The 23,213-nt window shown below is 37.2% G+C and overlaps 1 protein-coding gene across 3 annotated transcripts in view; it reads left to right on the top strand.

Moving 5' to 3' along the window:
• LOC146390158 (uncharacterized) overlaps positions 1-23,213 on the top strand; it is a 60,153-nt gene that overhangs the window by 32,007 nt on the left and 4,933 nt on the right. For all 3 annotated transcript variants that reach the window (XM_084923196.1, XM_084923198.1, XM_084923197.1), the window contains 12 exons: positions 859-933; positions 2,306-2,404; positions 7,293-7,367; positions 7,663-7,719; positions 12,011-12,085; positions 13,285-13,377; positions 14,285-14,377; positions 19,060-19,134; positions 19,469-19,558; positions 20,631-20,705; positions 21,246-21,326; positions 21,622-21,720. In XM_084923196.1, coding sequence (XP_084779322.1) covers positions 859-933; positions 2,306-2,404; positions 7,293-7,367; positions 7,663-7,719; positions 12,011-12,085; positions 13,285-13,377; positions 14,285-14,377; positions 19,060-19,134; positions 19,469-19,558; positions 20,631-20,705; positions 21,246-21,326; positions 21,622-21,720 — 987 coding nt within the window. The remainder of the gene's footprint in view (positions 1-858; positions 934-2,305; positions 2,405-7,292; positions 7,368-7,662; positions 7,720-12,010; positions 12,086-13,284; positions 13,378-14,284; positions 14,378-19,059; positions 19,135-19,468; positions 19,559-20,630; positions 20,706-21,245; positions 21,327-21,621; positions 21,721-23,213) is intronic.

Below are 23,213 nucleotides of genomic sequence, written 5' to 3' on the forward strand. Positions count from 1 at the left end.
ATAGCTTTGCAAAAACTACATAAAAAGCATTTGCAGCAACAAAAACATAATATTCCAGAAACACGCTTTGCCGATCCGATCAGCTGTTTGTAACACTTCCTACGTTGGAATAGACGTCAGCGCGAACTATCGCATGTCCACCATGTCCTGCCCGAAACCGGAAGTGACGTCATTTTTCGCAAATGTAGTTTTTTACCATCAGGGCCTCATGAGCCTATACTGGTGTTTTTAAAAGTTATGTTTGACTTTATGACTTTCTATGTCGTTTCTGGGATGCTTAGGACTCAAATTGCACTGCTGGAAATAGTTTATTTTGATGAATATGCTGCTTTTTTTGCAAATTTGCACTATAATATTTATTTTCGATTTTCCTGCAGTATATAAAAATTGGTGTATTTCAAAAATAAAACTATGAAGACACTTAAAATAAATTTCCTGTGGTGGGAAACTATTTTGTGCAACTTTTTTGTATTTACAGGTTTGAGGGATAAGCCTCTTAAATTTCTCTTACTAGAAACATATGTTAAAAAAACAAAAACGATTTTACATTTTTTGTAGTTTATTGCACTTTTTTTGCAATTTATGTAATTACTATGCACTTAATGCAGACATATTATTAAAATTTGGGCTATAATTGTTGTATTGATGTATATCAACTTGAAATGCTCCCAAAAATGGCACTACAGCATGTAGAAATATAATATAAGCTCTGGCGGACTTGGTTCTATGGTAGGTCTTAAAGGGTTAAAGTATTTCTATACATAAACATGTTGGTCACAGTGTGAAACTTCAATAATTTTGTCACTTTTATCAACAAAGCGCTGCAGAAACATCAACATCTGCCTTTGTTTCTGACAGATGATCAAATCTGAGAGGGAGAAGGATGAAATCATTCAGAAGCTGATGGAAATATTTCCTGCACTGGACTCAAAGGTCAGTGAAAGCATCTCTCAGCACTAGGGATGGGTATTGATAAGATTTTCACGATTCCGATTCCATTTTTGATTCTGTTTAACGATTCGATTCTTTATCGATTCTCTTATCGATTCTTTTTAAAAAGGAGAACACTAAGGTCAATTAGCTTAGAACTTTGTTTTATATCTTCTCTTTGAACAAGATAGAAATTTAGGAGTAACATGGCCTTACAAACCCAGCAGTGAGATCTTAAGAGATCCAGCCTACGGCTCTTCAATGGGGTGTCACAGAGTCCCCAGGAAAAAAATTGTAAATGTAAAATAATAAAATAAATATTCTTCTGTAGCAATAACAAAGTATAACATAAATTATTCTGTAGCAATTACACAAGAATATCCAGTAATGTCTCTGCCTGCAATTAAACACATTCACTTACCGAAAATCATCTGCTGTGGCAAATGGGTGCAAGCCTTTTACCACAAACTTAGTCACTGCTCGGTGACATTCGTCTATCCTGGCCTGAAAGGAGACGCTACCGGTAGACTGCAGCGAGAACTGCCAGCATCTGAGCCAGACTCTGTCTGTCTCTCTCATCATGGTCACCTAAATGCACAGTAATGGCAGGTTTTGTAATAAGGCAGATCGCGCTAACATAATATGCACTGTTAGTTGATTATTTACCTGCCACATTAACGGGAGAGGACTTGCAAACGTTACCGCTGCTGCTGGGTTGAGATTCACGAGTCCGGAGCGAATTAAAAACACGACATTCATTTAAGGTCATCGCGTGTTTTGTGAGCAAATGCTTTTGCATATTCGTAGTGTTTCCTCCCTTAAATGAAATATCTACTTTGCAAGTATTGAAAGGTGCCCTGTTGTCATCCGTTCTCGTAAAGTATAACCAAACTTTTGAGTGTTTGAGCCGCTTAGGCGCCGTGTTTCCTGCCAGGTAAATGACGCTCCACAACGTGGTAACGTCATTCAGGGCGACTGGAATCGATAAGGGAATCGTTTGCAAAAATGTCAAACAATTCCAAGGAATTGAAACAGTGGGAACGAGAACCGGTTTTCGATACCCATCCCTACTCAGCACACAGAGGTAAACATGGACATATGTGATGCTGTCATCCTCCCAATGATCACAGACCTGTGCACTTATATTCCTGCAGTTTTGTCCAGCAGCAGTTTCTGTGTCATTAACCAAACACAAATCCTGCCACTGCAAGATTGTTGACATCATCCCACAACACTTAATGTTGTTAGCATCATGCTACATCGGCTCCCTTATATTTACATCATACAGCTTTAATGTGACTCTGGTTTTGTTTCATTATTGTGTCTTAAACATGAACATTTCTTCCTTCTGCTCTTTCTTCATGTAACATTTCAGCTGCAGTCAGAGAAGAAAACTGAAATCAACAATCAGCTCAAGCAGTTGAAAAAAACAACAGCGACACTGAAGGATCAAATGGAGAAGAATTCTCACGAGGTTTGTCTTTCAGTTGTAAACATTCAAAATGTGCTGACTCAACTCTCTTTATGAATAAAATGCACATCAATATTTACTCACCAAATCTGAAGGTCTGAAATATAAAAAAAGAATCCAGGATGTGTACATGTAAGAATATGTGCTGGATCTCAGGGTCTCATTGTCCCAACCCTCCCCACTCAGTTTAAGATCTGCATGTTGAGGCAGTCTACAGCCAAACATTATGGGCTCAAAATGTGGTCATAAATATTTTGTACTTGTAAATCAGGATTTGTATGTGTAAAAAAGATTTGTATGTGTAAAAAAAAATTGTGTGTGCGTAAAAAAGATTTGTATGTGTAAAAAAGATTTGTGCGTGAGTAAAAAAGATTTGTGTGTGGCAGTTCAAAAAAAGCGCCCCTCCGACAGCCAAACCCATCTGTTCTCTGATTGGATTGTTACATTTGTGATTGACATGACATTGACCAATCAGATGAAAGGAAGAAAAATAGGGTCAAAATTCGTACTTGTAACTTGCAGGGTTTTTTTGGCTAAGTCCACACACAAATCTTTTTTACTCACGCACAAATCTTTTTTACACATACAAATCTTTTTTACGCACACACAATTTTTTTTTACACATACAAGTACAAAATATTTATGACCACACTTTGAGCCCATAAAACATCAGTCACCTCAGAAATTTCTCTGTACAGAGATTTTTTGGATGTTGTGGAAAAAATAAATCAAAGTGATTTTCTGAGATTTTTTAAAATAAAGTTAAAACCTTTGCAAAGGGATCAATACAGCATGAACAGGGTTCTTACAAGCAGTGACAAAGAAGCAAAATAATAACATCTCCTTTGAGACCGCTCTCTTTCCCAACGTGTAACATGCCAGCGTTTCGTCACATCCTGAGGCGCATCATCGTAACGCGAAAGGTTCTACAACAAACCTTCAGTGTCCCTATGATGCGCTCCTGGTGGTAAGACATGATCCAGCTGTTTATTCCAGCCCTAACCCTAACCACAGCCTTAATCGTGTCAGACAGTGTTTTTCAAAGCGATGATAAAGTAAAATAAATGTACATGTGTAGATTTATTCCTAACGGTTCTCATGTTTTCAAACATCTAACATACAGGCATGTTGGGTGGGCGAAAGCGTAACGTACCCACGATTTGTCACAGTGTCGATATGTTACGCTTTGGGATAAGAACATGTTGCTCCTTTATGGCCATCGTGTGGATACAGTCTTTATCTGTTCAGTTGTAGGAAGCAGGATGTAGAACCTTCACTCATTTTTTGTTTAACAAACTTTAGCCACATACCAAAAGCACAATGAGGGTAAAAGAGGATGAAACATTGTAAAACCTGCTTCACAGTAAAGTAGAAAGTTTGATTTTTTTTACTTTTTTTTAAAACTGACAGCATTTTGTGCTGTTGAAATTTGAACTTATTCCTTATTAAATATTGACCTTATCACACACCTGATCAAATAGCACTGAGTGAAAGTGAGATTTAAATCTTCTGTTTATTGTAATGTTTGATGTGATTAACAATGTGTGAAGAGACAAAGACAAGAGTGAGAATCTTGCACATGTTCATTTTATTAAAGATGCAGCTGAAACCACATATTTACAGACACTTCAGAAAAAAAACAAAAACATTTTTCTTTTCTGTCAAACATCAAATCAGAGTAAACTTTTTTGTTAACATATTTTTTGTACAGGGAGTGCAGAATTATTAGGCAAGTTGTATTTTTGAGGAATAATTTTATTATTGAACAACAACCATGTTTTCAATGAACCCAAAAAACTCATTAATATCAAAGCTGAATGTTTTTGGAAGTAGTTTGTAGTTTGTTTTTAGTTTTAGCTATTTTAGGGGGATATCTGTGTGTGCAGGTGACTATTACTGTGCATAATTATTAGGCAACTTAACAAAAAACAAATATATACCCATTTCAATTATTTATTTTTACCAGTGAAACCAATATAACATCTCCACATTCACAAATATACATTTCTGACATTCAAAAACAAAACAAAAACAAATCAGCGACCAATATAGCCACCTTTCTTTGCAAGGACACTCAAAAGCCTGCCATCCATGGATTCTGTCAGTGTTTTGATCTGTTCACCATCAACATTGCGTGCAGCAGCAACCACAGCCTCCCAGACACTGTTCAGAGAGGTGTACTGTTTTCCCTCCTTGTAAATCTCACATTTGATGATGGACCACAGGTTCTCAATGGGGTTCAGATCAGGTGAACAAGGAGGCCATGTCATTAGTTTTTCTTCTTTTATACCCTTTCTTGCCAGCCACGCTGTGGAGTACTTGGACGCGTGTGATGGAGCATTGTCCTGCATGAAAATCATGTTTTTCTTGAAGGATGCAGACTTCTTCCTGTACCACTGCTTGAAGAAGGTGTCTTCCAGAAACTGGCAGTAGGACTGGGAGTTGAGCTTGACTCCATCCTCAACCCGAAAAGGCCCCACAAGCTCATCTTTGATGATACCAGCCCAAACCAGTACTCCACCTCCACCTTGCTGGCATCTGAGTCGGACTGGAGCTCTCTGCCCTTTACCAATCCAGCCACGGGCCCATCCATCTGGCCCATCAAGACTCACTCTCATTTCATCAGTCCATAAAACCTTAGAAAAATCAGTCTTGAGATATTTCTTGGCCCAGTCTTGACGTTTCAGCTTGTGTGTCTTGTTCAGTGGTGGTCGTCTTTCAGCCTTTCTTACCTTGGCCATGTCTCTGAGTATTGCACACCTTGTGCTTTTGGGCACTCCAGTGATGTTGCAGCTCTGAAATATGGCCAAACTGGTGGCAAGTGGCATCTTGGCAGCTGCACGCTTGACTTTTCTCAGTTCATGGGCAGTTATTTTGCGCCTTGGTTTTTCCACACGCTTCTTGCGACCCTGTTGACTATTTTGAATGAAACGCTTGATTGTTCGATGATCACGCTTCAGAAGCTTTGCAATTTTGAGACTGCTGCATCCCTCTGCAAGATATCTCACTATTTTTGACTTTTCTGAGCCAGTCAAGTCCTTCTTTTGACCCATTTTGCCAAAGGAAAGGACGTTGCCTAATAATTATGCACACCTGATATAGGGTGTTGATGTCATTTGACCACACCCCTTCTCATTACAGCGATGCACATCACCTAATATGCTTAATTGGTAGTAGGCTTTCGAGCCTATACAGCTTGGAGTAAGACAACATGCATGAAGAGGATGATGTGGACAAAATACTCATTTGCCTAATAATTCTGCACTCCCTGTAGTTGTGAAATGTCAGAATAGAGAAAGATATTTGTTGTGGGTTTTTTATTACTTTCATCAGAGTCAGAAGTATACATGCACTTCTTAGTATTTAGTAGAATTACTCTCAAACTGTTTCACTTCAGCCAAATGTTTCAGATTTCCTTCCACAAACTTTCTCAATAGTTTTCTGGAATCTGGGCTCACTGAGAGACAGAACTGCTGTAACTGGGTCGGGTTTGTAGGCCTTCTTGCTGTCACTCACATTTTAAGTGCTGCCCACAAATTTTCTGTGGGACTGAGATCAGGGCTTTGTGATGGCCACTCCGACACCCAGACTTTGCTGTCTTTAAAACACTTTGTAACTAATTTGGAGGTATGTTTGGGGTTATTGTCCATTCGGAAGACCAATTTGCACCCAAGCTTCAATGTTGTGGCTGATGTCTTCAGATGTTGCTTAAACATGTACGTGCCATCTATTTTGTGAATTGCATCAGTCCCTTCTGCAGCAAAACAGCTCCACAACATGATGCTGTCGCCCCCCACACTTCAGAGTTGGGATGATGTTCTGAGGCTTCAAAGCTTCCTCCTCTTTCCTCAAATATACAGTTTATCATTACAGTTCAGTTTTTGTTTGGTCAGACCTCAGGACATGTCCCCAAAGATTAAGATTTTTGTCCCCATGTTGCAAACTGTAGTCTGACTTTTTTATGATGGTTTTCAAGTAATGGCTTTCTCCTCCCAGAGTAACCTTTCAGCTCGTGGTACAGGACTCATTTTACTGTGGATGGTGACGCTGTTTTTCTAGTGTCAGTCAGCATCTTCACAAGGTCTTTACCTGATGTCCTGGGTTTGTGTTGCACATTTCACACCAAAAATGTTCCTACACTCAGAATCCGTCTCCTTCCCGAGCAGTATGACGGTTGTACGTTCCCATGTTTTCATACTTGTGTATTATTGTCTGAACTGATGAACGTGGGACCTTCAGTTATCTGGAAATTGCACCAATAGATGAGCCACACATGTGGAAGTCCACAGTTGTTTTCCTGAAGTCTTGTTAGATAAAGACACAATAAACTTAGTGCATGAAAGTAATGAAAAAACATGTGTTCTTTGTCTTTATACTGACATTACACAAATACAAAAAATATGTTAATATTTATTGATCTAAAACAAAACAAAGTTTGATCTTTGACGGTAAAGAAAAAAGTTTTTTTATGAAGTGTTTGTAAATATCTGGTTTCACCTGTGTACTAAAGTATCCTTGTAAAAGCTGTGGTTCTGTTTGAATCCTTAATTATTCTATAAAGTTCACATTGACAGAAATAATAAGTTTTTTCTGGCATCAGGGTCTGCAATTATTTTTCAAGGTCATGACATGGAGCAGAGTAGCACCAACCCTCATTTGTTGTATTTAAAGAAAGTGCTGAAGAAATAAATTAATAAATAAATTGACTTTAGTTTAGTGAGTTTGTGACTGTAATTAAATTAATCATTAAAATAACTGCACCAATCAGATTGAGTAAGAGGACCCAATGGTTGGAAACATGTTGCTCACAGTGAAGCTTCAATAATTTTGTCACTTTTATCAACAAAGCGCTGCAGAAACATCAACATCTGTCTGTCTTTGTTTCTGACAGATGATCAAATCTGAGATGGAGCTGGATAAATTCATTCAGAAGGTGCTGCAGACATTTCCTACACTGGAATCAAAGGTCAGTGAAAGCATCTCTCAGCACACAGAGGTAAACATGGACATATGTGATGCTGTCATCCTCCCAATGATCACAGACCTGTGCACTTATATTCCTGCAGTTTTGTCCAGCAGCAGTTTCTGTGTCATTAACCAAACACAACTTTGAAATCCTACCACTGCAAGATTGTTGACGTCATCCCACAACACCTAATGTTGTTAGCATCATGCTACATCAGCTCCCTCATATTTACATCATACAGCATTAATGTGACTGGTTTTGTTTCATTATTGTGTCTAAATGTAAAAAACTCCAGGGGGTGAAACAAGCAGCAGAGCAGCTGAAGGCTGAGCTGGAGTTCAGAAGTCGAGAGGTTTGTGTTTCCATAAACATTATGAATTTGTTGACTGAATTTGTAGAATAAAAGTGCACACCAGTATTTTTCTACAATATGTGTAGAAAAAAAATCCTAGGCTTTATTTATATAAGAACATAAAAAAGTCTCTATGCATATTATTAGTGAGTTATTATTAGCATATCACAAAGATTCTGCGTTGAGACAGTTTACAGCCAATCATCAGTCACAGCAGAAACGTCTCTGGACAAAGATATTTTTTGATGTGGGTGTTGTGAAAAAATAAATCAAACAGATTTTTTTTAATCTGATCATTAGTTCAAGTAAGTTGCAGCTACAGACCAACGGCAAACTGAGGTTAAATCAGGTGAAACACAAATTTCCCGTTACATTTCTACCCTTTTGAGTAATTTTAATCATTTTAATAACAGTAAAAATTAAAATAGAAAGTTCACAGATTACAGAGTTTACATGAACACATCATAAACTGGAAATATAAATTACCATTAGCGGTTTAACTGTAAAGAAAGATTTAAAACTTGATTTAAATGAAGCTGTTCACTCATGAGAGATTGTTGTTCAATTAAGGAAAACATTTGGTGTGAGACATCTTTATCAAAGTTCATCTTTAAATCCATCAGCTAATGTTTCTAATGTGGTAAACAATCATCAGCAACACACACTGGACAGTGAGATGATAATGAGCCTAATGCGAAGATGTTCTGTGACCGCTGTATATCCAGGACTTTGACAAGTGTCTCGGTGATGCTGAACCATCCAGATAAAAATAAAAACACCAGTTAGCCAGCAGTGTGTCCTGTAGGTCAGTTTGGTTGAACAGATTTAAGAAAAACCTGCTATAAAGTCACATGGTTCACAATCTGCTTCCAACAGGGAGAAGTGAAGCTGAATTCTGTGTCAAAGGTTTAAGTTGCAGTTATTTATATTTCATATCACCTTAAATCTTCACTCAAAGACAAGCATCTTTGACAGTGTATATATAGATGGATCATATATAAGAGACAAATACTGTTCTTTCAGTATGTTGGCATTACTAAATTTGGCACAATGTTTACATACATGTGTAAAAAGAAAATGTACGAGCTGTGATAACTGTTTCTGATAGAATGAAGAGTAGACTGATATATTAAATATTCCTTTATTGGGTGAGAAACCATGTCATAACTGCTTTAAGTCATACAGAATAGATATCAGAGCTTTAAACAGGCTGACTTCTGCTAAATGGGTCAAACTGGGCAGAAAGTAAACAAACACATAACATCCTTATAGAATATGATGTAACACTATAGATCTAAATATAGATATATAGATATAAATGAATGTAACTTGAATCTTTACTGAAGCTCAGTATTTGACACAGAGTTCACTGTTAACAAACTCATTGCTGTAATAACTAATAATGATTAGTATAATAACTATAATATTGGCCATATCATATTTACACTGACTTTAGTCTCATGAACAACATTAACTATTTGTTATTTACTAGCTAATCTTAAAATGACTGTTCAGTTACAGAAATGAAGCCCAACAATCATGTTTTACAGTCCTGTGGTCTCAGCCTCAGATACTTATTAAATCACACAAAGCTCGTGTAGGAACAAACAAACAAATGAATAAAATATGTTCTCCTTCATTTCTGTTAAACAAAGCTGTGGGAAACATTTCCAGCTGTTAGTATCATGGTTGCTAGGCAACCTGGGCAGCGCGACGGAGGCTAGACTGTCCCATTTCACAGCCTCGCACTTCCGGCCTTCTCGGTCTTCGAAGGACCCGGCCCATGTAGACCGCGAAGACTGAGTCCTCCGAAGGATGCAGCCGACGTTTTGGGACACAGCTTTGGAGTACACTTCAGATTGGGACAGCCGTCGTCGCGTCGCTGTGGCGTAATAGGTGTCAAAATGCGTACTCCGGAGCGTGTGGTCGCTGGATTGGGACACAGCCGTTGAGGAGGTAATCTAACCATTTAAATCAGCTGAGATGGGTCAAGGACACATCCAGAGGCGGAGGCAGACATTTGATACACCCGGGGCCTAGCCCTAAAGGGTAGTATGCATGTGGGATTGGGGGGGCCGGATCAGTTCTGGGTCAACCAGACCCAGAACTGATCCGGAATTAAAACAGGACTACAACAGTTCAAAATCAGGACTACTTAGGACTTAACCAAGACAGAACCAGAATCAGAACTAGATGATAGTAGCACTAAAAATCATCATAGACCTGCACTACACTTATTTTTTAATTCTACCAAAGTCCACTATTTAGATTGAGAAAAGTTTATATAATTATTTAGCCTTGTTGTGCAAACAAGCCTGCATAACTTAATAAATATAGAATTTGAAAAATAACAAACAAAAGAAACACTAGGTATGAGATACATGAGGACCTATGATACGGTGATACTTTTGGTAAACAACCATTTGACTAACATGTGTGTCTCACCTGCTCTTGTTTCATCTCCCTCTCTGTTCCTCTCTCTCTCTCTCTTTCTCTGTTTCTCTCTCTCCCTCTTTGTGCTGACAATCAAGCCAAACACCAACATCATCAAATATACAGTTGAAACCAGATATTTACAAACTCTTCAGATAAAAACACTTTTTTAACTGTAACATCAAATCAGACTAAATGTTTATTTTTTTAGATTGATAAATATAAAGCAGTTATGACATGGTCTGATTTTCTCACCCAATAAAGGAATATTTAATATATCAGTCTACTCTTCATTTTATCAGAAACAGTTATCACAGCTTGTACATTTGCTTTTTACACATATATGTAAGCAATGAGCCAAATTTAGTAATGCCAACATATTAAAAGAACAATATTTGTCTCTTATATATAATACACCTATATATACACTGTCAAAGATACTTGTCTTTGAGTGAAGATTTAAGGTGATATGAAATATAAACAACTGCAACTTGAATCTTTACTGAAGCTCAGTGTTTGAAACAGAGTTCAAACTCAGATATGAAGCCCAACAATCATATTTTACAGTCCTGTGGTCTCAGCCTCAGATACTTATTAAATCACACAAAGCTCGTGTAGGAACAAACAAACAAATGAACAAAATATGTTCTCCTTCATTTCTGTCAACCACACATTTCCAGCTATCATGGTTGCTAGGCAACCTGGGCAGCCCGACGGAGGCTAGACCGTCCCATTTCACAAGCCTCGCACTTCCGGCCTTAGCGGTCTTTGAGTACGTGGCCCTTGAGGACCGTTGAGGCTGCGTACTTTAAGGCTGCAGACCCTGAATTGGGATACAGCCTCTGTGTTTTGCCTTATATGCATCCACAGCTGTGCCGCCAATTTACTCACATGGACTCTACTAACCTATCAGAAGCTTCTTCAGCTCAGAATGGAATCGTCTGGAGTTTTCTTATTAATTAACAATAAACTTAGTGTATATGTGCTCCTAAATTTGATCAAAGTGATAAAAATAGACAGCTCTGTCTCTCTTTATTCTGACATTTAACTAATTCAAAAGATATTTCAATATTTATTTATCCAAAACAAAACAAGTTTACTCTAAATTGATGTTGTACAGTAAAAAAATGTTCTTGTGTTTTCCATAAAGTGTATGTAAATATCTGGTTTAAACTGTGAATATACTGCTGTGTATTGAAGTTCCTCTTGTTTTGCATAGAAATATACTGAACAACATACAAAGCATTATATATAAAATAACATCTACCTGACTTTTTTCTTTGAAAGAAGCCCCTTATGTCCATTCTTGTATATCAGTGCATTACTGAAACCGATTTATTTAGCCGTGGAGGGTAACAACTGAAAATATGAAATAAACACACATGTAAGCTAAGACTCTCTTGTTGTTGTTCGGCTTTTCATTTTGCCATTTGTTGATTCACTCAAAGAGCAAGTAACGTAATATGGGTCAAGTGATCAGTTTGATATCAATCTTTTGTGATACACCGTCATATTTACATTATTTGTACAGTACAAATTATTTGCTTTGGTACCTGGTCAAACTTCAGTTCTCCTCTGTCTGCGCTTCTCCAACAGCGCGCTCGCAGGCAGCAGCTGCCCCCGCCCCCTCGCTCAGTCGCTTAGTGCCTGAGCTCGGATCATACAAATATTAGGGGGGACTTACGCACAGTCGTAAATTCCCACAGTGTGCACTATGTGCTTCGAGTATTGTGTGTAGGTTTTCTTTCATACAGATCACCACAAAACATGTTGCTCACAGTGTGAAGCTTCAATAATTTTGTCACTTTTATGAACAAAGCACTGCAGAAACATCAACATCTGTCTTTCTTTCTGACAGATGATCAACTCTGAGAAGGAGAAGGATGAACTCATTCAGAAGCTGATGAAAACATTTCCTACACTGGACTCAAAGGTCAGTGAAAGCATCTCTCAGCACACAGAGGTAAACATGGACATATGTGATGCTGTCATCCTCCCAATGATCACAGAGCTGTGCACTTATATTCCTGCAGTTTTGGCCAGCAGGAGCTTTTTTTGTAGTAACTATACTTAATTACTTTTTCAGAGTAACTTGCCCAACACTGGTCACCAGCTGCTCTGTGTTGGATGAAAAGTGGTTTGTCTGAAAGAAGCCAAAAGGTTTATTATAATGGTTATTTCTCAGATAGCTGCGATATGAACTGTGGTCCATCCCAAGGCAGCTGTCTCGGTCCTCTTCTCTATTCAGTTGTCATGAACGATCTGCCACGTCTTGGGAAAATCTCATCTTTTAAATACTTCGATGATTCCACCATGTTTTATTCAGCTAGTGATAATTCAGAATTGACCAGCATATTACAAGAAGATTTGATGAACGTGTTTTACTGGATAAGTAAAAATAACATGATTCTAGTTCATCTAAACCTAAATCTATGTTAACTGGAAGTAGACTATGTTTAGTCAACAGTCCATAACTGATTCTCTTCACAGCTGGATCAGTATAAGAACAGGTCACCCAGATTAATCTAATTGGTGTTACTATAAATCACCACCTCATGGTCTCAGCATAGAGACTCTGTCATTAAGAAAATGAGACAGGCCATAGCTGTGGTTAGGAAATGCTCCTTCTAAATAAGATGTTATTAATGCACGATCGAATAGATAATAAACGTTTTTGGCTTCCAGTACAAACTAAATTACACTTTGGCTTCTTTTTATTTATAAAGAAAGCAACACTGTTAAACACAACACATCTTTTCTCTGCTCAGCTGCAGTATCGTATGAAACACACAATCATGCTACACAGTGTGTAACAAACTGCAATTTAGTAATTACTTGATCCAAAAGCAATTTTTTAAAAAGATCGTTATATTGAGAGCATATTTTAAGTGGAATAAACTGCCTTATAACTGCCTTAGAGAACTAGCTACTATTCCTAATTCAAAAAAAATTAAAAATCTATTTACACAGTTTTTAATTATTGTAAATACTGTAAGAGGGTTTTTGATTTTTATGCATTGTGCACGAAGACCAGCAATCACTATTGTGGAAGCTAATGGGGTTCCTTATATATAAGTAAAAATAAATAAAAACACTTAATGTTGTTAACATCATGCTACATTTCACCTGCAGTGGAAGAAGAACACTGATATCATCAAACAGCTCGTGCAGGTGAAACAAAAAGCAGAAGGCCTGAAGAAGCAGCTGCAGCCCCAAACTCATGAGGTTTGTCTTTCCATTTTTCTATAATTTAATAGAATAAAAGTGCACATCAGTACTTACTCACCAGCAGACTTTACAGTATAAACGAAAAATAAACAAATCTAAATCTAAGGGTTTAAATATATCATCCATACATGATCTTGAGGCAGTCTACAACCAAACATCAGTCAATGTCATGGTAAATTTTCTGTGGGAGGCAGAGTTGTGGACTCTCAGGCAAAACTGTGCTGGAAATAGTTTTATTGCTAAATTCCCAGAAAACAGGTGACGTGAACACAGCTGGACATGATGCACACAGGACAGGAGACTGTCAGAATAAAACGGGAAACATGAGAAACACACACTGAGACACACTGAGTGCAAATGAGATGGAGAGACAGAAAGGCAAATAAGTATGGAGACAAGACTGAGACACAAATAACAAACAGAACTAGACACAAGAGGACGGGGAACACAGAAGGAGGGATTATTCTAACCTAAACACCTTATAGCATAATATAAATGAAACCAACATAGAATATTCAAACATTATAGAGTCCAGAGACCTGGAACCACTGTGTCACTGACTCAGGACCATGACAGTCAAAGCAGAAACTTCACTTTTGGTGTTTGTGATCATGTAGAGGATCAGCTGTGTTTCAGCTTCTCATTAAACTAAAGCGCTGCTGCTTCACTTTACATACATGATTTGTTGGCTTTGGATTTGGATTTGCTGCTGTCATAGGCTGATGGAGAGGAGTAAACTCACTCCTGTGTAAAAGGATCGTTCCTGATCTGATTGTCATTCACATGTTAGAAGCAACAAGTTTCAGTTTTCCAGTTTAGATTTCAATCTGGAAAGTCTCCTGTTGATCTCAGTAGAGAGCATTTCTTCCTTCTGCTCTTTCTTCATGTAACATTTCACCTGCAGTCTGAGGAGAAAACTGAAACCATCCATCAGCTCCAGCAGTTGGAACAAGCAGCAAAGATCCTGAAGATTCAGCTGGAGTCCAAAAATCAGCAGGTTTGTCTTTTCATTATAAATATTATGAAATTGCTGACTCAGCTCTCTTTATGAATAAAATAATAGTAAAAATCAGTATTTACACACTAACAGACTATTTAGATGAATAAATAAATAAATGAATAAATAAATAAAACTAAATGTAAAGGTGTAAAATATATTTTAAATACGAATTTAGAAGCTATACATGCTGCTGTTGATCTCAGTAAATAAACAGTCACCTTCCTCCCTGTACAGGGATTTTTAGATGTTGATGAAGGAGGATGAAACACTGTACAATCAACTCCTCAGTAAAGTAGAAAATGTTTTCTAACTTTGATATGTAGAATCTATCAGAGCTTAATATTAATCTAATGGTCTAATGTAGATTTTTCTTAAACTGACAGCTTTTTGTGTTGTTGAAATTTGAGTTTATTTCACATTAAATATTGATGTTATCACACACCTGATCAAATAGCAGGTGAGATTTAAAGCTTCTGTTTATTGTTACATTTGATGTGATTAACAGTGTGTAAAGAAACTAAGAAAAGAGTGAGAATATTATACATTCATTTCAGTAAAGATACAGTATCCTGTAAGAGCTGTGTTATGTTTAAATTCATCATTATTCTATTAACCTTTTATTGGCAGCAATAATAAAATTTCTTTCCACTATGTTTTTATTTATTGTTCTGATTACAGTTCATAAGCTGAAGCAGAGTAGCACCAACCCTCAGCAGTTTTGGTTGAGTTTAGTTTTTATGAGTTTGTGACTTTACATAATTTAGATTCTTTACATTTTATCATTTATCTATTTCTATAGCACATTTCATTACAACAGCAATGTTGATCAAAGTGCTTTACAAAACTACAAAATAACTAGTAAAATAACTTATAATATTAGTACCAAACATCAAATACCAAATAACTCTCATACTCTATTAAAAGCCAGTGAATATAAATGTGTTTTAAGATAAGATTTAAAACGATTGACAGTAGGAGCCTGTCTGATGTGTAGGCGTAGATTATTCCACAGTTTAGGAGCTACGACCCCAAACGCTCAATCATCTCTGTGAACCAGCTTTGACCTTTGTATGGCTAAAAGCAAAAGATCATTTGATCTAAGAGACCTAGAAGGTGGTCAGACAAATACCTGAGAGCCTGTCCCTTCAGGGCTTTGTAAGTTAACAATCAAATTTTAAAATGAATTCTGAAGTGAACACGGAGCAAGTGAAGAGAGGCAAGCGCCGGGGAAATCTGTTCAAGTCTTTTAGTTCGTGTCAGAAGACGAGCTGCAGCATCTGGACCAACTGCAGCTGGTCTCCAGCTGGGATGTAATAAAAGCATGGATCATCCTTTCAAAGTTTTTAAAAGATAAAAATGATTTCACCTTAGGTAAAAGCCTCAGTTTAAAAAAAGGCCGCTGTAAGTTAACAATAAAATGTTAAAATAAATTCTGAAGTGAACAGTGTGCCAGTGAAGAGAGGCAAGCACCGGGTAGTTCGTGTCGGAAGATGAACTGCGGCATTTTGGACCAACTGCAGTCTTACAAGGCAGGTCTGGTCAACTCCAACATATAAGGAGTTACAATAGTCCAGCTGGGATGTAATAAAAGCATGGATCGCCTGTTCAAACTTTGTAAAAGATAAAAATTATTTCAGAGATAGATATAAGGTTGAAAAAAGACCGCTGGGCTAATCTGTTTTTTCAAATGCGAACTTTCTGTCAATTATAATCCCCACATTTTTGGCATGCAATTTAATAAAAGGCTCAATACTGTGCAGGTTAACAAGAGACGTGCTGGGATTGCAACTTGGTCCAAAAATTATCACTTTGGTTTTGTTCTCATTAAAGTTAAGGAAGTTAGAAGACATCCAGGCTTTAACTTCATCAAGACACTGAAGTAAGGGTTCAGGTAGGGCAGAACAGTTTCTGTTCAGTTGAAGATAGATCTGAGTGTCATTGGCATATGAATGGAAACATGTTATATTTTCCAAAAAATAGACCTGGGAGCAGCATATAAATAGATAATAAAATTGGCCACCACACGTAAGGGGAGCTGAGGAAGAGATAAAATCTCCAAAGCTCACAGAGAAAGTCCTGTCAGACAGGTAAGACCTGAACCACTCTGATGGAAGGACCTTGATATTGCAATGCTCCAACTGTGAGATCAAGATTCTGTGGTCAACAGTATCAAAGGCAGCGGTCAGATCCAAAAGCAAAAACAGAGCTGAGTCACCTGAGTCAGTGGCTAATAAAAGATCACTAAGAACTTTTAAAAAACCAGACTGAAACCTCTCAAGAACATAGTGTCCATTTACAAAAGATTGAAGCTGAACAAATACAATACAATACAATCTTTCCCAAAATTTTTGATAGAAAAGGAACCTTTGAAATAGGCCTAAAATTTGGGAGAAAAAAGGAATCGAGATTAGGTTTCTTAAATGCAGGCTGTACAACAGTATGTTTAAAACAGGCTGGCACAACAACTGTTAAAAATCCTTAAAAAAAAGAAAAAAAGAAAAGATATTTAAATTAAGATATTCACAGTCTGAAGGTAAAGGTTCCGTAAAACAGCTGGACTCACCTGCCAGGCTTCTGTCACAAAGATTAGATGCAGTTCCTGATTAGTGAAGAAGTCCTTAAGAATGAAAGTTTTATTTGTTAGCGATCGAGCACTAACAAGACTTATCCTTCAATTCAATTCAATTCAATTCAATTTTATTTATATAGCGCCAAATCACAGCAAAAGTCACCTCAAGGCACTTTATATTGTACAGTAGATACAGAGAAAAACCCAACAATCATATGACCCCCTATGAGCAAGCACTTTGGCGACAGTGGGAAGGAAAAACTCCCTTTTAACAGGAAGAAACCTCCGGCAGAACCAGGCTCAGGGAGGGGCGGGGCCATCTGCTGCGACCGGTTGGGGTGAGAGAAGGAAGACAGGATAAAAGACATGCTGTGGAAGAGAGACAGAGATTAATAACAGATATGATTCAGTGCAAAGAGGTCTATTAATACATAGTGAGTGAGAAAGGTGACTGGAAAGGAAAAACTCAATGTATCATGGGAATCCCCGGCAGCCTACGTCTATTGCAGCATAACTAAGGGAGGATTCAGGGTCACCTGGTCCAGCCCTAACTATATGCTTTAGCAAAAAGGAAAGTTTTAAGCCTAATCTTGAAAGCAGAGATAGTGTCTGTCTCCCGAATCCAAACTGGAAGCTGGTTCCACAGAAGAGGGGCCTGAAAACTGAAGGCTCTCCCTCCCATTCTACTTTTAAATACTCCAGGAACAACAAGTAGGCCTGCAGTGCAAGAGCAAAGTGGCACTACAAGGTCATTAAGATAAGATGGGGCCTGATTATTTAAGACCTTGTATGTGAGGAGCAGGATTTTGAATTCAATTCTGGATTTAACAGGAAGCCAATGAAGGGAAGCCAAAACAGGAGAAATATGCTCTCTCCTTCTAGTCCCTGTCAGGACTCTTGCTGCAGCATTTTGGATTAGCTGAAGGCTTTTCAGCGAGTTTTTTGGACATCCTGATAATAATGAATTACAGTAGTCCAACCTGGAAGTAATAAATGCATGAACTAGTTTTTCAGCGTCACTAAGAGACAGGATATTTCTAATTTTAGAGATGTTGCGCAAATAGAAGAAGGCAGTCTTACATATTTGTTTAATATGTGCGCTGAAGGACATGTCCTGGTCAAAAATGACTCCAAGGTTCCTCACAGCGTTACTGGAGGCCAAGGTAATGCCATCCAGAGTATGAATCTGGTTAGATACCATATTTCTAAGCTTTTCAGGGCCGAGTACAATAACCTCAGTTTTATCTGAATTAAGAAGCAGAAAGTTAGCGGCCATCCAGGTCTTTATGTCTTTAAGACATTCCTGCAGTTTAACAATTGGTGTTTGTTATCTGGCTTCATGGATAGATAGAGCTGGGTGTCATCTGCATAGCAGTGAAAATGTATGCTATGTCTTCTAATGATGCTGCCTAAGGGAAGCATGGATAATGTAAACAGAATCCTTAGTAATACCAACGGCCGATGTGGGTGCTCGACCTATCGGCTGTAGGTTCTGAGGGTTTACTTCACCTGAGCGCTGATGGGGAGAGCACTTGACGTGAGGTTATTGTAATAAACCCAACATCAGGTGTAAGCCATATACTAGAGTACCAGTAGTTGACGCGGTCAAATCCAGTCAGGATAGCGTGAGGCGTTTTTGCAAATCATGCCAAGGTAGCCTTCATTCTCACTAATAAGCCAATGCATTTCCCACGGCGTCTACGACGCCCTCTCAGTTGAAGTACAACAGAGACCAGCTGGAACTCCTGACAGGAATTGTGGGGAGAAGGTTCCCTGATATCTACAACTGCAATAAACAGGTTTTAAATAAGAAGATCTTTTAGCCAGGGGTGTTTGGTGATTATATACAAGCAGGAAGTTAACATTTTTAAGACAAATAAAAAAAAATAAAACACTAGTACAAACAGAGTCAGATGGCAGGCCGTACACACTGACGCAATCTTAGAGTAGAGACATTTTATTCTATACAGTGTGTATCATTAAAAAAAAGAAAACCACCAATCAGATACGGTTGGAAACATGTTGCTCACAGTGTGAAGCTTCAATAATTTTGTCACTTTTATAAACAAAGCACTGCAGAAACATCAACATCTGTCTTTCTTTCTGACAGATGATCAAATCTGAGAAGGAGAAGGATGAATTCATTCAGAAGTTGATGGAAATATTTCCTGCACTGGACTCAAAGGTCAGTGAAAGCATCTCTCAGCAGACAGAGGTAAACATGGACATATGTGATGCTGTCATCCTCCCAATGATCACAGACCTGTGCACTTATATTCCTGCAGTTTTGTCCAGCAGCAGTTTCTGTGTCATTAACCAAACACAACTTTGAAATCCTACCACTGCAAGATTGTTGACTTCATCCTACAACACTTAATGTTGTTAACATCATGCTACATCAGCTCCCTCATATTTACATCATACAGCTTTAATGTGACTCTGGTTTTGTTTCATTATTGTGTTTTAAACATGAACATTTCTTCCTTCTGCTCTTTCTTCATGTAACATTTCTCCTGTAGTGGAAGGAGAATACTAAAATCATCAATCAGCTTCAGGAGGTGAAAGAAACAGCAGAGAAACTGAAGCAGCTGGAGAAGAAAAATCAGCAGGTTTGTGTTTCCATTATAAACACTTTGAATTTACTGACCTCTTTATGAATAGAATAACTGCACACATCAATATTTACTCACCATCAGACTGTACAGTATAAATGAATCAATAAATCTAAATCTTAGCATTTCAATTATATATGTATATATATAAAAAATCCCAGATATATACATGTAAGAATATAAGAAAAAACAGTGTGCATGCATAATCCCAAAAGGTTGATTCTGTTCATCTGGATGTAGCGTTTTCAGTGGGAGAAACGTTTTGTCACTCATCCAAGTAACTTCTTCAGTTTCAGCTGACTGCAGGTTTCCCAACCTTATAAACAGTAGATTTATATAATTAATTAAAAAAAAAATCAGCAGAACTGATGAACAATGGGCTGTGTGTTTTGGGAATTATGTAATTTTTATATCATGTTTATTCTTCTATATCCTTTTTATTTATGCATTTATTCAATTTATTAAACACACGTGTGGGAAAATACACAGCACTACATTGTCAACACAGATCTCCGCTCAAAGCATACTTTTAAAATAGTTTTATTATGTCAGGGTTCACGCCCCTTCTCGCGTCAATAAAGAATATAACAGGCATAAGTTATAATTAATGACATTTAAACAACTTTCCGTGTTAAACAACATTTTGCCCTATATGGCTGTCTCACCCTCCAGATGTTTCCAGTCGACTTATTCATGGCATGCTTATCTTTAACACCTTCTGCATCACTAGTTGCTAAGCAAGCATAAAGCAAAATATGTTTCACCTTTACCCTAGAAATAAATCTATGTGATGTCTGTGTGTAAACATGATATAAAAATGATATAATTCCCACAGTGTGCATATTATTAGTAAGGGAAAAGTAAAAGCTGGTTTTAGTTTTAGAAACTCCACATTGAAACTAAGATATTTCCTTAGTGTTATTTACAAATATTAATTTATATTATCCAGCTTATATTTACATAATACAGATTTTATTTCTAGCTTTATTTAAATCCTATTGTGTTATTAATATTGTGTCTTAAACGTGAACATTTCTTCCGTCTGCTCTTTCTTCATGTAACATTTCAGGGTAAGATAGATAGTAAAATCATCGATCAGCTCCAGCAGGACAAAGAAACAGCAAAGTGGCTGGAGCAGCTTCAGGTTTGTCTTTCTGTTATAAACATTCTGAATTTATTGACCCAACTCTATTTATGAATAGAGTAATTGCACACATCAATATTTACTCACCGTCAGACTCTTTAATATAAATGAATAAATTTATATTCAACTGAAATCTACGTGTCTCAGTTAAATAAAAAAAAAAAATCCAGGACATATATATGAGAGTATATAGGAAAAAATTGTCCACGCATATTCCCAGAAAGTTGATTCTGTTCATCTGGACGCAGCTTTTTACATAATTCATTAAATCAGCAGCACTAATGAACATTGGGCTGTGCGTGCATAGTATTAGTAAGTAAAAAGTAAAACCTGGTTTTAGTTTTAGAGACACTACATTGAAACTAAGATATTTCCTTACCATCTTCAGTTATTTACAAATATTTATTTATATTTTCCAACTTATATTTTCATAATACAGCTTTTATTTACAGATTTAATTTAACTCTGGTTGTGTTATCATGATTGTGTCTTAAACATGAACATTTCTTCCTTCTGCTCTTTCCTCATGTAACATTTCAGCTCCAGGGTAAGACAGATAGTGAAATCTTCAAACAGCTCCAGCAGGGCAAAAAAACAGCAGAGTGGCTGGAGCAGCTTCAGGTTTGTCTTTCTGTTATAAACATTCTGAATTTACTGACTTTACTGAACTCTATTTATGAATAGAATAATTACATACATCAATATTTACTCACCATCAGACTCTTCAATATAAATGAATAAATTTATATAAAATTTAAATCATCTGGATGCAGCGTTTTACATAATTCATTAAATCAGCAGCACCGATGAACAATATTTACATAATGCAGCTTTTATTTCACTCTGGTTGTGTTATCATTATTATCTTAAACATGATTGTTTCTTTCTTCTGCTCTTTCCTCATGTAACATTTCAGCTCCAGGGTGAGACAGATAGTAAAATCATCGATCAGCTCCAGGAGGCGAAAGACAAAGCAGAGAACCTGAAGAAGCAGATGGAGTCCCAAAATTGGGAGGTTTGTGTTTCCTTTATACTCAATGAGAATTTGCTGACTTGGCTCTCTTTGGTAATACAGAATAGAACAGAATAGCCATATTATTGTCATTCAGAACATATACAGTTAGTGTCAGTATTTACATCAAACTGTACAATATAAATAAACATTACCCCACCACACACTGACTTATTATTATTATTGAGTCCAGTTAGAGAAAACGTCTTGATGCAAAGATCCAGATGATCATAATGTCTCATTATTTAGTGTAAACACACAGTCATAGATAAAGTTCAGTTTTTGGATTTTGGTTTATCGTTGGCTGATCTGTCATTATGGAAACTGTATCATTTCAACAGTGACAGTTTATTATATTTACAGATAATATGTGTCATAAAAAAAATCCCAACAATTACAACAACAAAATTTCAACAATTATAACAAAGTTAGATGGTGCATACATTTATGCTGATTCATTCTGACAGTGCGCTGCATATGAAGCTCCTGTAATTTTCTTGGCCTGACCTGAGTTCAGCCACAGCTGTGCCTGTGCTCTTCTATTTCCTGATTACTGTCCTTATAGATGAAACTGAGTTCAAACCTCTGAGAGATGTTTTTGCAGCCTTCCCCTGAACCGCAGTACTGACAATCTTTGTTTTCAGATTTTTTGAGAATTACTTTGAGAATCCAGTTCTGTCACTGTTCAGTGTCAAAGAGAAGCACAACTTGAAAGTTTCCACCTTAAATACATTTTCTTATGATTGGACCTGCTTGCCTATGAAGTTCAAGGCTTAACAAGCTAATCCAACTGATTTAGTGTTGTAAGTAATCAGTATTGAACAGTTCCATGCATTCAAATCAGTAAAATTACAACGATACCCAAATTGTTGCACAGCCAGCTTTTACAACTAACTCCATTCTGTACGTCTAAATACTGCCTCACTAAAAATAGATGTTTGTGAAACCCTCCAGTACTCAGATGTAGGAAATGAGGAGGAAATGAAATACATGCCACTGTTATCTTTTTGTTGAATGAAGAGTGAATTTTTATGCAGGGAGAGATGTTCCCAGATGTTTTCATATGATTGTGCATTTCAAAACCTTTTAACACATAATTCAAAAAACAGTTTTTGGTGACACAACATAAAACTGAACAGATATGTATGTGTGCCTGCTGAAATTCGCACCATTCAAATATGAAAACTGCCCACATTTAGATTAAGTGCTTAACTTCAGAAAAATTAATTAAAGAGATAAAACGCTTGAATTGTCCCTTTTCGGTTTAAATCCTGACTGAACAGTCTCAACTGTACAGAGAAATCTCAACACTGGGTCCAGATCTGGTCCCCGTTCTGCCTGATGTCTGATGTAGAGGATCAGACATGAGTGCTTTTTGTCTTTTCATTCAGACAAAAAGCACTGTTGTTTCACTTTACATGCATGATTTCTTTGCTTTGTGTGATGGTGCTGCTGTCATAGGTTGACAGAAACGAGTAGACACCAGAGGAAGTTTA

This window comes from Perissodus microlepis, chromosome 3 (assembly GCF_051167445.1).
Source record: "Perissodus microlepis isolate ML-2025 ecotype Zambia chromosome 3, ASM5116744v1, whole genome shotgun sequence".
NCBI lineage: Eukaryota > Metazoa > Chordata > Actinopteri > Cichliformes > Cichlidae > Perissodus > Perissodus microlepis.